The 11,475-nt window shown below is 49.9% G+C and overlaps 3 protein-coding genes across 3 annotated transcripts; 1 reads left to right on the plus strand and 2 right to left on the minus strand.

The window, feature by feature from the left end:
• Window positions 1-3,189: 3,189 nt before the first annotated feature.
• On the minus strand, window positions 3,190-3,931 carry LOC123058961 (RING-H2 finger protein ATL63-like). The gene has a single exon (XM_044481628.1). It carries the CDS (start codon window positions 3,811-3,813, stop codon window positions 3,190-3,192), a length of 624 nt encoding a protein of 207 aa, XP_044337563.1. The 5' UTR covers window positions 3,814-3,931.
• Window positions 3,932-4,655: 724 nt separating this feature from the next.
• LOC123058962 (probable E3 ubiquitin-protein ligase ATL45) lies at window positions 4,656-5,282 on the minus strand. Its single transcript, XM_044481629.1, has one exon. It carries the CDS (start codon window positions 5,280-5,282, stop codon window positions 4,656-4,658), a length of 627 nt encoding a protein of 208 aa, XP_044337564.1.
• A 2,004-nt stretch (window positions 5,283-7,286) lies between these two features.
• Window positions 7,287-11,058, plus strand: LOC123058963 (putative F-box/LRR-repeat protein 23). The gene is made up of 2 exons (XM_044481630.1): window positions 7,287-7,863; window positions 10,099-11,058. The coding sequence occupies exons 1-2, from the start codon at window positions 7,499-7,501 to the stop codon at window positions 10,751-10,753; spliced, it is 1,020 nt and encodes a 339-aa protein (XP_044337565.1). The 5' UTR covers window positions 7,287-7,498; the 3' UTR covers window positions 10,754-11,058.
• Window positions 11,059-11,475: the final 417 nt, after the last annotated feature.

An 11,475-nucleotide genomic window follows, 5' to 3' on the forward strand; every position in this document is an offset into this window, starting at 1 on the left:
CATGAAACCCTTGTAAAGTAGGTGGGAGTGAAGGATTTTCCGGTTAGAGTAAGACCTCGTATTCCCACATTCAGTGCATGGACAACACATAAAACCATTCTGCTTGTTTGCCTCAGCCGCATCGAGAAACTCATGCACGCCCTTAATGTACTCGCGGGTGTGTCTGTCACCGTACATCCATTGCCGGTTCATCTGCGTGCATTATATATAATTAAGTGTCCAAATTAATAGAAGTTCATCATCATCGGGAGGAGAAAGCTTAAGTAGTGTGGCTCGGGCATTCCATCGAACACCTCATGTGCATAGGAGGTGAGCTAGAGCACCACAAAGCTCTCTCCCCCTCGGCCAGAAAAAACAGAGCACTATGCTCTGCTCTTGCGCGAGGGGGTATATATAGGCACCTCATTGGTCCCGGTTGATGACATGAACCGGGACTAAAGGGAAGCCTTTGGTCCCGGTTCAAGCCACCAACCGGGACCAATGGTGGTGGGCCAGGAGCGAGGCCCATTGGTCCCGGTTCGTCCCACCAACCGAGACCAAAAGGTCCAGACGAACCGGGACCAATGGCCCACGTGGCCCGGCCGGCCCCCTGGGCTCACGAACCGGGACCAATGCCCACATTGGTCCCGGTTCTAGACTGAACCGGGACTAATGGGCTGAGCCGGCCTGGACCATAGCCCTGTTTTCTACTAGTGTATGTGATTTCCGTCCTGTGAGCTTGGTCCTTGGAGCCATCAAAATCTTTAACAAGGTCCTCTCGGTGAGGCTATCTGGGGACTTGACGCGGCTTGTAGGGATCCACTAGAGCGCGTTTGTGCGTGGACGATCGATACATGATAATTTCATGCTTGTGCAGTGTATGGCTAAGAAGCTACATGCCCTCAGGAATGCTTCTGTCATGATCAAGCTTGACAACTCAAAGGCTTTCGACACAGTCCAATGGTCGTTCACAGTTGAGGTTCTTATGAGCATGGGCTTTGGGCCATGTTGGATCTCTTGGATCGTGGGCCTATTATCTACTTCCTCAACTAGGGTTCTTTTCAATGGGGTGCCGGGATCACCAATCTTGAACCGCATGGGATTTAGACAGGGCAGAGCCTTATCCCCCACGCTTCTCATCCTTATGATGGAGCCTCTACATCGACTGTTCATGGTGGCATCCGAGGGGCCTCTTCGCCCCCCTAGCACACACTGGCCTACATCAGTGGATGTCCATCTTCGCTTATGAAGTTATGATTTTCCTCAAACCGGAGGAAGGTGAGCTGCAACTATGCCTGGATATTCTAAGCACCTTCGTACAGGCGTCAGGGCTACGAGTAAACCTGGCCAAGACCATGGCCGTGCCAATTAGATGCTCTGATGACCAGACCATGACAATCTCGACGGTCCTGGGCTGCCCGATCGGATCCTTTCCCTGTAAGTACCTCGGCCTGCCATTGTGTGTTCGCAAACTAACGGCGGCCTAGCTGCATGATCTGGTGCAACAGGTAGCCAGTAGGCTGCCGCACTAGAAGGGGGAAACCCTGCGCAAAAGCAGTCGATTGCTGCTCATCAAGACGGTCCTTCGCGCCATACCTTTGCATGCAATGCTCGCGCTCAACATACCGCCCAAGACGCTCAAGGCCATAGCTAAGATCCGCAGGGAATTTCCATGGTGTGGAAAGGACGAGTCAAATGGTGGGCTGTGTGCAGTAGCCTGGAGATCGATATGCACACCAACATGGGCAGGAGGTTTAGGCATCCCCGATCTACCATGGCTGAACCTTGCTCTTCAGGCCCGATGGCCGTGGCTACAACGCATGGACACCACTAGGCCTTGGGCTGGTTTTGACAAACAGATCCCCAGCGAGGCTCGACACATCTTCCAGGTAGCAACGGTGACACAACTGGGCAATGGCCGTTTAACGTTGTTCTGGGAGGATCGATGGATGCAGGGACTCCGGGTACAAGATATAGCCCCCGGCCTATACCATCGGGTACACAAAGGAACATGCAACAGACGCGCTGCACAATGGGACCTGGACCAACGGCGTGGGCCCTAACATCGACCAGACACTGCTCCTGGAGGTCTTTGATCTCTGGGAAAGAACGGAGGCCATCGATCTCGATTCCACTGTGGAGGATTCGACAAGGTGGGCCTGGGAGGAAAACGGCGCCTACTCAACGCGCTCAGCCTACGCGGCCAAATTTTGGGGCATGGAGGTCGCCCCATACGCGGACATGGCATGGAAATCTAGAGCACCGCGGTAGTGCCGCTTCTTTGCTTGGCTTGCAGGTCGAAACAGACGCTGGATCTCGGATCGCCTAGCTCGGCACGGGCTCCCCCACCAGGCTTCTTGCCCGCTATGCGATCAAGGGGCGAAGACGTTAAATCACATCCTCATCGAGTGTGTCCTCGCGCGTACGGTTTGGCATAGAGTTCTTTCGGCCTTGGGCATGCTTGGCGCCGCTCCAACGGCCGACCGAACCTTGGTGGACTAGTGCAACTCATGCACCACGACATGCCACGGAGGGAAGGATACACGAACAATTCTCTCGCTCGTGATGCGGGAGTTGTGGAAGCATCGAAACGCGGTGGTTTTCGATGGTGTGGTGCCTTCGGCCAATGACGTGCTTGGCAGGGTGATGAGCGAGGGACGGGCATGGAAGGCGGCGGGACTGAACAAGCGGGATCTTGGAACCTTTTTTGGTTGCTTGACTAGGTGGGTAGTTGGAGATAGGTAATTAGCTAGTTAGCGTTTACCGTGGTTGGAGTGCCTTGTGTAACCCATGTAATCACATACTCCCTCCGTTTTTTTATTTCGCATATTAGCTTTGGTCAAAGTCAAGCTTTACAAACTTTAACCAAGTTTATATATAAAAATAATAAGATATACAATAACAAATCAATAATACTAGATTTATTATTAAATGTACTTTCACATCATATAGATTTATTATGATAAATGTCTATATTGTTTTCTATAAACTTGATCAAACTTTACGAAGTTTGACTTCAGTCAACTCTAATATGCAGAGTAAATAAAAACGGAAGGAGTACAAGACACTCGTGGACGAGGCTCTTTACCCCATCTTGCTTCTTTAATGCATGATACACACATTCGTGCGTATTTCAAAAAAATATGTACACGTCTTTAGTTCTCTACGCTCACTTAATCTCGTTCACAACCGTCACTCATACGAATACGGTCATACCATCTGCATTTCGGCCGGCAACGGCGCGAAGATGTTGCACCGGCAGACCGGGCACGTCGAGTGCTCATGCAGCCACTGGTCGATGCACTGCTGGTGGAACATGTGCAGGCATGCCGGCATCCGCTTCACCGCGTCCCCCTTCTCCACCTCCCCGAGGCAGACCGCGCACTCCGACCTACCGCCGCCCTCCGGCTGCTCATAGGCCGGGATGCCATACGCCATCACCACCCGCGCGCCACCATGCACCGGTGGCTCCCGTGCCAGCGCGGGCATGTGACTCGGTGCCTGATCCAGAAACTGCGGCAGAGCGCTGCCGACGTTTCGGCGGGCGCGCACGCTCCGGCACAGCAGGCAGAGAAGCCGGCCCGCGCCACGGAGTGCCCTGTGGGCGGAGGCTAAGCACCAACGCAGCGCCGACCGCTGGAAGAAGTCGCGACAGGCGGCCGTGTACATGCAGGCCGTGACGCTGACCGAGAAGAGGAGGTAGACGGAGACCGCAACGATGGAGCCCTTGCTGTGGGGCTTCCGCGCCAGGCAGACTAACGCGTAGACCATCATGGCCGTTGCGCCGGTGCAGACGGTGTTGGCGATGGCCATCAAGAAGCAATCCATGGCCATGGCCTCTCGTATCTTGATTTGACCGTAGAACTAGCTAGCTATAGCTAAATAGGCCATCACCTCTATACTGGCTCAGTTTCTCAGGAATTTCGAAGTGTTTTGCGGGCTTAATCGCCTCGTCAAGTCTTCATCCCGCAAGAGTTCCAATGCGTACAGACCGGGGGGATCTCCTCCTTCTCCAAAAAAAAAAAGAGTTCCAATGCGACAGGCGAGGAAGCAAGCAACGAGCCATTGAGCCAACCATAGGAGGAACCGCGAGACAACTAACCGAGCGGTTGTTGTATAATGCGGTTAAATGTGTATAGATATGTAATAGTCCGTATATATGGTCGGCAGATTTCTACGGCGACCGTATACATTTAGAATGGTGCAAAGGCTGTTTTGCATGCAACGCTGGGGCCTTAAGTTACCTCCTTGATTTTTATTTCCATACAGAATCTCATTGAAATCACCGAAAACAATTCACGGTTGGTCAGCCAGTCTGTAGAGGGAGTGAAGATAATCCTACCCAAGTCAAGTGCTTCCGGTCAATCCTAGGTTCCCCGTATATGCCGGTGAGATGCCATCCCCACTTGCACTTGCACATCCATGAAACAAACAGATTTCAGGTTTTTCCCATGTTACATTGGCCTTTGGGTTTGGATTGTTTGCAGGTCGCAGCGTACCACCAGTAATTACTAACACTGATGTACTCCCTCCGTAAACTAATATAAAAGCGTTTAGAATACTAAAATAGTGATCTAAATGTTTTTATATTAGTTTACAGAGGGAGTAGTACTTTCACGTCTTTCAGTTCTCTGCGCTCAGTTATCTCTCATCACCAGCGTCACTCATACGTACGATCATACCATTTGGGCCGGCAACGGCGCGAAGAGATTGCACCGGCACACCGGGCATGTCGAGTGCTCGTGCAACCACGGATCGACGCATTGCTGGTGGAACATGTGCAGGCACACCGGCATCCGCTTCACCGCGTCCCCCTTCTCCACCTCCCCGAGGCAAATCGTGCACTCGGACCCGCCGCCGCCCTCCGGCTGCTCGTAAGCCGGGATGTCATTCTCCGTCACCGCTCGCGCGACGCCATGCACCGGCGGCTCCCGGGCCAGCACGGGCATGTGGCTCGGTGTCTGGTCCAGATACTGCGGCAGAGCACCGCCGCCGCCGCTTCGGCGGGCGCGCGCGCACCGCCACGGCAGGCAGAGAAGCCGGCCCGCGCCACGGATTGCCCCGGGGATGCAGGCCAGGCACCGACTCAGCGCCGACAGCTGGAAGAGGTCGGCGCAGAAGGCCGTGTACACGCCGGCCGTGACGCTAACCCAGCAGAGGAGGAAGACGGAGGCCTCGACGATGGACACCTTGCTGTGGGGCTTCCGCGCCAGGTTGACGAACGCGTAGACGATCATGGCCGTGCCGCCGATGCAGACGGCGTTGGCGATGGCCAGCATGTACGCGCGGAAGAAGCAACCCATGGCCACGACCTCTCGTGTCTTGATTTGACCGTAGAACTGGCTAAGCTAGCTGCAAGAGTTCCAATGCGTACAGACGAAGCAAGCAACGAGCTCACCATAGGAGGAACCGAGGAAGAGACAACTAACCAAGCGGTTGTTGTTGTTGTATAGTACGATGGAATGTTGTGTACATATCTTAATATGGCCGGCAGTATTTCTACGGCGACCTTTTACATTTAGAATGGTGCAGAGGCTGTTTTGTTACCTAATGGTGCAGAGTAACATACACATAGGCGACCTTTTACATTTAGAATGACGCAGAGACCTTTTACATTTGGAGGCCGTTCGAAATCTCTCCGCTATGTAACTCCGCTGAGGAGCGAAGCGGTATTCAGCGGAATTTTGACAAGCCACCAAATGGGTGGTCCTCCCGCTCCGCTCCTTGGCAGAGGAGCGGAGTATTGCCGAACATAGTCTTAATATATAATATTGGGGCCTTTAAAGTTACCTTGTCGGTTTTTATTTTTATACAAAATCTCATTGAAATCACCAAAAACAATCCACACGGTGGATCAGCCCGTTCATAGAGAGAGTGAAGATATATCCGGTGATACGCCATGCCCTTTACATGGACTCGTTGTACGGACGCCAATGAAGTTTTTTTTACGGGCAATGGCAGGAGCTCTGCCTTTTCATTTAGTAGAGGGAAAGTTGTACAGAATGGCAACGAAATAGCCAAGGGGTAGGAGGAAAGAAAAGCCAGGTTACCAAGCGGCAACCAGGCCCGGAGAGAAAAAACAACTAAAACTCCCAAGGCCCAACAAAGAGGCCTATCTCATCTCTAATCATCGTATGAACTCCAGGTGCGGTTGTCGTCTTCTGTTGAAAAATCCTCCTATTTCGCTCGTTTCAAATATTCCAAGCAATGTATGCTGCCACCGTTGGTGCATGAAGATTGTCATGCAAGATCTTGCATCTGATTGAAGTCGTCCAGTAGGGCTGAATAGAGGTGGCAGAAAGGATAGCAGAAGTGACTTCAAGGTGTGAAGACTGAAAGGAATGCCAAATCTCCTTGGCAAAATGATAGTCAAGCAAGAGGTGCTGCACAGACTCCGGAAGTTGATCACAGGTGCTGCAGCGATCATTGTGAGGCCATCCTCGAACCGCAAGGCGATCCGCAGTCCACAACCTGTTCTGGAGCAAGGTCCAAATGAAGAATCTGACCATAGGCTCAGCCTTGATTTTTCATGCATGTTAAAGTTGCGGCATTGCAATTCGAGTGATGAACTGAATGTTGTATGCAGACTTGGAGCTGTTATTGTGCAATTTTCTAGAAGTGTCATTTTCAGTTCCCTGTGCCAAAACACCTGCAAGCCTCTGCTTCTACCATCGCTTCCCACCACTCCCATCTCGTCAACTGCTTCTGGAGCTTCGGAAGCGTTCAAGTTGTCATAGATTTTCAGCCCCTCGCTACAACATGATTGAGAAAAAGAGGCATTTTGGCCAAGGCGTTTTTATAAACGCCTCAAAATCGTGCTTAAGGAGGCATGTTTATAAACTGCCTTAGCTGTATGCACCTTTGAAGGCATTTTTCAAAACCGTCTCAGGTTCTATGTAGCTTTGCAGATGTTTTTCAAATCGCCTCAAATCTAGTTAGCTTAGAAGGCGTTTTTTAGAATAGCATGGGAATCTTAAATGTCGCCCTCAATCGCGCGTTGCGCTGTTTAAGATTCTTGGGCATCCATTTATACATATGTAATTGACTAAGGGCTAGTTCTTTTGGTGACTTGAAAAATAAACCATCTCTTTCCAAAAAAAATCATAAGCCGCCTCCTTTGATTACTGGGGCTTCTGAGCTAGTTACAGGATAACTAATATAGAAGGCTCACTCATTTTTAAGAGCGGCTAATTTTTTAAGTCAGGAAGAGACAACTTGTTTTTTAAGCCGTCCAAAAGAACTGGTTCAATAAGGCATGTTTTGGTACATAATCACAATTGATATGGTGGCGTAAATATTTTTCGTGAGCTACATGTGTATTTTTTTTTGAAGCTTACACGTGTACATACGCGTCAAAAATTACCCCACGTTCAGTTGACCCGAGTCTTCTACACTCACCTGCTGGCTGCTGCCAGTTTCCTCACCACTCCCGCGCCACACGTGTACTCACCTGCTGCCACCATTCCCGCGCCTTCCTTCCCCGAACCCTAACCCTCAGTCCTCACACCCACACCTCGCGATGCCCTCATCCTCCTCGTCCCGCCGTCGTCGAGGCAGGAGCGGCGGACGGCACGCCGCGGATGAGACGGAGACGAGGAACTGGGCGGAGCTGCCGCTGGACGCGATCTTGACCATCCTCCACAAGCTCGACCACGTCGACATCCTTATGGGCCCCGGCCAGGTGTGCCGCTCCTGGCGCGGCGCCGCCCGCGATGAGCCGGAGCTGTGGCGCCGCATCAACATGCTGGGCCACGCCGATCTCGAGAACGAGGTCAACCTCCACGGGATGGCCCAGGCCGCCGTCCGCCGCAGCGCGGGGAGGTGCGAGGCGTTCTGGGGCGAGTACGCCCGTGACCACGACTTCCTCTTCTATCTCGCCGACCAGTGAGATTCTGAATCCCCCCATCCCCTCCCCTGATTTCAGGGGCTTCCGTTTTGATTTGATTTGATTTGTTTCGCATTGGCTACGCGCTCTGTTTCCATTGATATTCCCTGCAATGTATGTGCTTTGGGTCTCGTTTACTGTCCGCGGAAAAAATCGCTAGAAATTTTGCGTCCGTGCTCCGTAGGAATCATGCAATTTTATCGTGCTCCTTAGAAAGAGAGTTTCCTCTCCGATTTCTAACATTACAAACCATAGGTTCTTCGGAGTACATAGAGTTTAGCAAAGGGTAAAATGCAGACATGAACATGAACCTGTTCCTCTGTACCAGCTCTCAGTCCATGATTCAGTTGGATGCTGAGTTTCCATCCAACCAAAAATTGATGTTATGTTGGCAGCCTATGCATTGATCCTATACAATGGGGAAGGCTTTTTTGGTTTGGTTTGAAACAGAATACAGTTGCGAGTTAACTTTTCAGGGCTTTTGAGCATTTTCTGGGGAAGCAGTCAAATTGGCAATAATTTGAGTTATGTTAATTCTTAAACAGAACGAACTCAGCTGAGTTCATACGCTAGGGTGCAGAATTTAACCTAATATGCAACCTGCTATTACAGGCATCGACAAGTTAGCATGCCTGAAATGTTCACTGTCAAATCTAACAATTGATTCTGAAAGTTTCCAACCATAGGATGATTCTGACACCGCCTCAAATTCTATTCCGCTGAATTTCTCATATCCCAACATTTAGCCACCGCCAAGTGATCGATGTACCCCGCAACACACACATGAACCTTTTCCTCTGTGCCCACCTCTTATTTATAAGAAATGTTCAGTTTACATCCAACCAGATATTGATGTTGCGTCGTCAGCCTATGCATGGTCTGGCATTGAACTCAGTCGGGTACTTCACGTATTCGTTTCTTTCTCTTATCCCAACATTTAGCCACCCTCAGGTGATCGATGTACCCCGCAACATGCACATGAACCTATTCCTCTGTGCCCACTGTTAGAGTTAACCTTGTTGTTTTGTTTTTCATCATATTTATTTAGTAGTCATGCACGTAGTCATGTCAAGTTGTAAGCGCCGCCTGACCCGTGTGTGGCACTAAATTGTGGATGTGCCGTTCCATTAGTAGCATGCATGCATGGATGGATTAGTTAGCTAGCTATGGAGCCGGAGCATCCGAGTCGCGAGGCAGTTCTGCGTGGAGGAAGAATAGGATGCAATTAGTTGAGGCTTGGTCCTATACGTGTGTATCCAAAGATTCTGCAGACTTGGCTGTTACCCAAGCGTGTGTGTGTAGCTAGCCCGTGGAGTACTAATCAGATCAAGCAACCGTGGGCTTGACCTGACCATGCATGCGTGTGTGCGTGGGATTAGTGGGTGCGTGTGTGAGTCCTGTACTTGGCTATTTAAGTTGAACAAGTGAATGTAAAAGGTGTGGCCGTGAGGGCTGGGCAAAACAATGTAGTGTATGTGTGTCTCACCGGGAGTAGAAAGCAAAGCTAGTCTCTCTCCACGGTGAGGTGTGTGTGTATGTGTGGGTTTCTGAGTTTTTCCCACCATGTGCATTCGTGTGTTCTTGAGAGAAGAACAAAGCAACAGAGAAGAGAGAGTTGAATTGTGTGAGATAGAGGAAGAAGAAGAGCGGCGCTGCACTGCGAGGAGGCGGCGCCAACACCCACCTCTCATTTATAATGAATATTCAGTTTACATCCAACCAGACATTGATGTTGCGTCTTCAGCCTATGCATGGTCTGGCATTGAACTCAGTCAGGTACTTCACGTATTCGTTTCATAATGCAATGTGGGCGGCTTCTTTGGATTGGTTCGAGGAAAACTACATTTGGAAGTTAGCTTTTCAGGCTTCTGACCATTTCCTGGTGAAACTGTCGAATTCGCAATAATTTGAGTTAAATGTTATGGTTACACAGAACGAACTCAGCTGAGTACATATGTCAGAGTGCAACTTATATGCAATCTGCAATTGCAGACATCGACAAGTTAGCATCCCTGAAATATTCTCTGTTCAACCTAACAATTAATCATTAAGTTAATTCTAAAACCCTCTAAATTGTGTACCTGTGATGCTATGCAATGATCTGAATTTATGAAATGTTCTATGCGTGGACTGTGATTGGAGCTATGCAAGTCTTTCAAAACATACACTCTAGCTGCCTGTTTTATACACACAGCATATTTATTGGTTATTGAGATCCAAGTGTTAATTTGCAGGGCACCATCTCTTAAGAGTCTTCGCCTCATTTCTTGCTATGATAGACTTACAGAGGCGATAATGAAGTTCCATTTGCTTGAGGAGCTCGAGCTTTCACTCTGTCCAAATGTGAATGACAGTGGTGTCTTTGGGGTTATCGGCAAAGCATGCCCACAACTGAAGCGCTTCAGACTGAGCAAGGATGTGTTCTGTGATTTTGAAGCTAGTGTCTATGGAAAGGACGAGGAAGCCTTGGGGATTGCGACTATGCACGAGCTACGCTCTTTGCAGCTGTTTGGCAATATCCTCACCAACAAAGGACTGACAGCCATCCTGGACAATTGCCGCCATGTGGAGTCCCTTGACATCCGCCACTGTTTCAACGTCACCATGGATGACGCCCTGCGTGCAAAGTGTGCCAGGATAAGCACACTGATGCTTCCGAATGACTCAGCCGATGACTATGACTTGGTTGTTAAGAGCCCTATTCGTGCGGATTCAGAGTCCTTTCTGCATGATTATATGGGATCCTGTTCTGACTACGAGCTTGGCTCGGAAGATTACGGCGACTACTGCGATCTTTCCCGCTACCTTGATGGTGTGTACGAGGATGAGGACGAGCTTGACGAAGAAGGTAAGATGATTCTCGGTGGCATGCGCATGTTTATGAAGTAAACTCCATGGCGATGTTGGATCGAAGTGACTGGATGTTCCACCTTTCTTTTGCCGAAGCATCTGGACTAAACCAGGCATGGCCTGTACTTTGCCGCTTCTGCCAGTGGCATGGATCCGCTTCTGCGTCGACTTCCCCTAGAATATCGTAGACCCTGTTTCGTGCTCTGTAGTGTAGTGTAAAAAACTGCTCTTATATTATGAGACGGAGGGAGTAGTTACTAGTGAAGCGTGTGGTGTGTTAGTAGTCCTTTACCTTTGCAGTTTAGTTAGACGTCGCTGTGAAATATGCTCTGCGGTAAGTACTGGTTTGCTTAGTTGTTGTAATGAAGAACTCAGCCTGTTTTATCGGTGCCTGTGGCTGTGATTCCGGCACCCATTCGCTGACGCTGGCGCCAAGAGCTGGGAAGCTCCAACCTCCGGCGCCAAGAGCTGCAGCAAAACGACGCCGGCACATCGCCTGACAGAGTACAGTATATATTATTCTTATTGCATAACTGTATTTCCACACATCCTCACATCACACATTACTAATTATTATAAGAAACAGTAAAATGGGGCTAGTTACGAGCTCTCTCAGCTACCTGAACTCGTGAGCCATCCGATTAATCTCACCAACGGAGTGGGTGTTTCCTTGGAAAAAAAACCCCAACGGAGTGGATGTTTCCTTGGAAAAAAAACCTAAGGGAGTGGATGTTTCCCTGAAAAAAGAAACCAAAGGAACG

This window comes from Triticum aestivum, chromosome 3A (assembly GCF_018294505.1).
Source record: "Triticum aestivum cultivar Chinese Spring chromosome 3A, IWGSC CS RefSeq v2.1, whole genome shotgun sequence".
Lineage (NCBI taxonomy): Eukaryota > Viridiplantae > Streptophyta > Magnoliopsida > Poales > Poaceae > Triticum > Triticum aestivum.

What these genes read in the sequence shown, in the direction of transcription:
- LOC123058961 (XM_044481628.1), bottom strand. Translation starts at nt 3,813, where the DNA reads ATGGCCATGGATTGCTTCTTGATGGCCATCGCCAACACCGTCTGCACC.
- LOC123058963 (XM_044481630.1), top strand. Translation starts at nt 7,499, where the DNA reads ATGCCCTCATCCTCCTCGTCCCGCCGTCGTCGAGGCAGGAGCGGCGGA. An exon ending in CTCTTCTATCTCGCCGACCA is followed by an intron (nt 7,864 to 10,098) that starts GTGAGATTCTGA and finishes GTTAATTTGCAG; the next exon opens with GGCACCATCTCTTAAGAGTC.
- LOC123058962 (XM_044481629.1), bottom strand. Translation starts at nt 5,282, where the DNA reads ATGGGTTGCTTCTTCCGCGCGTACATGCTGGCCATCGCCAACGCCGTC.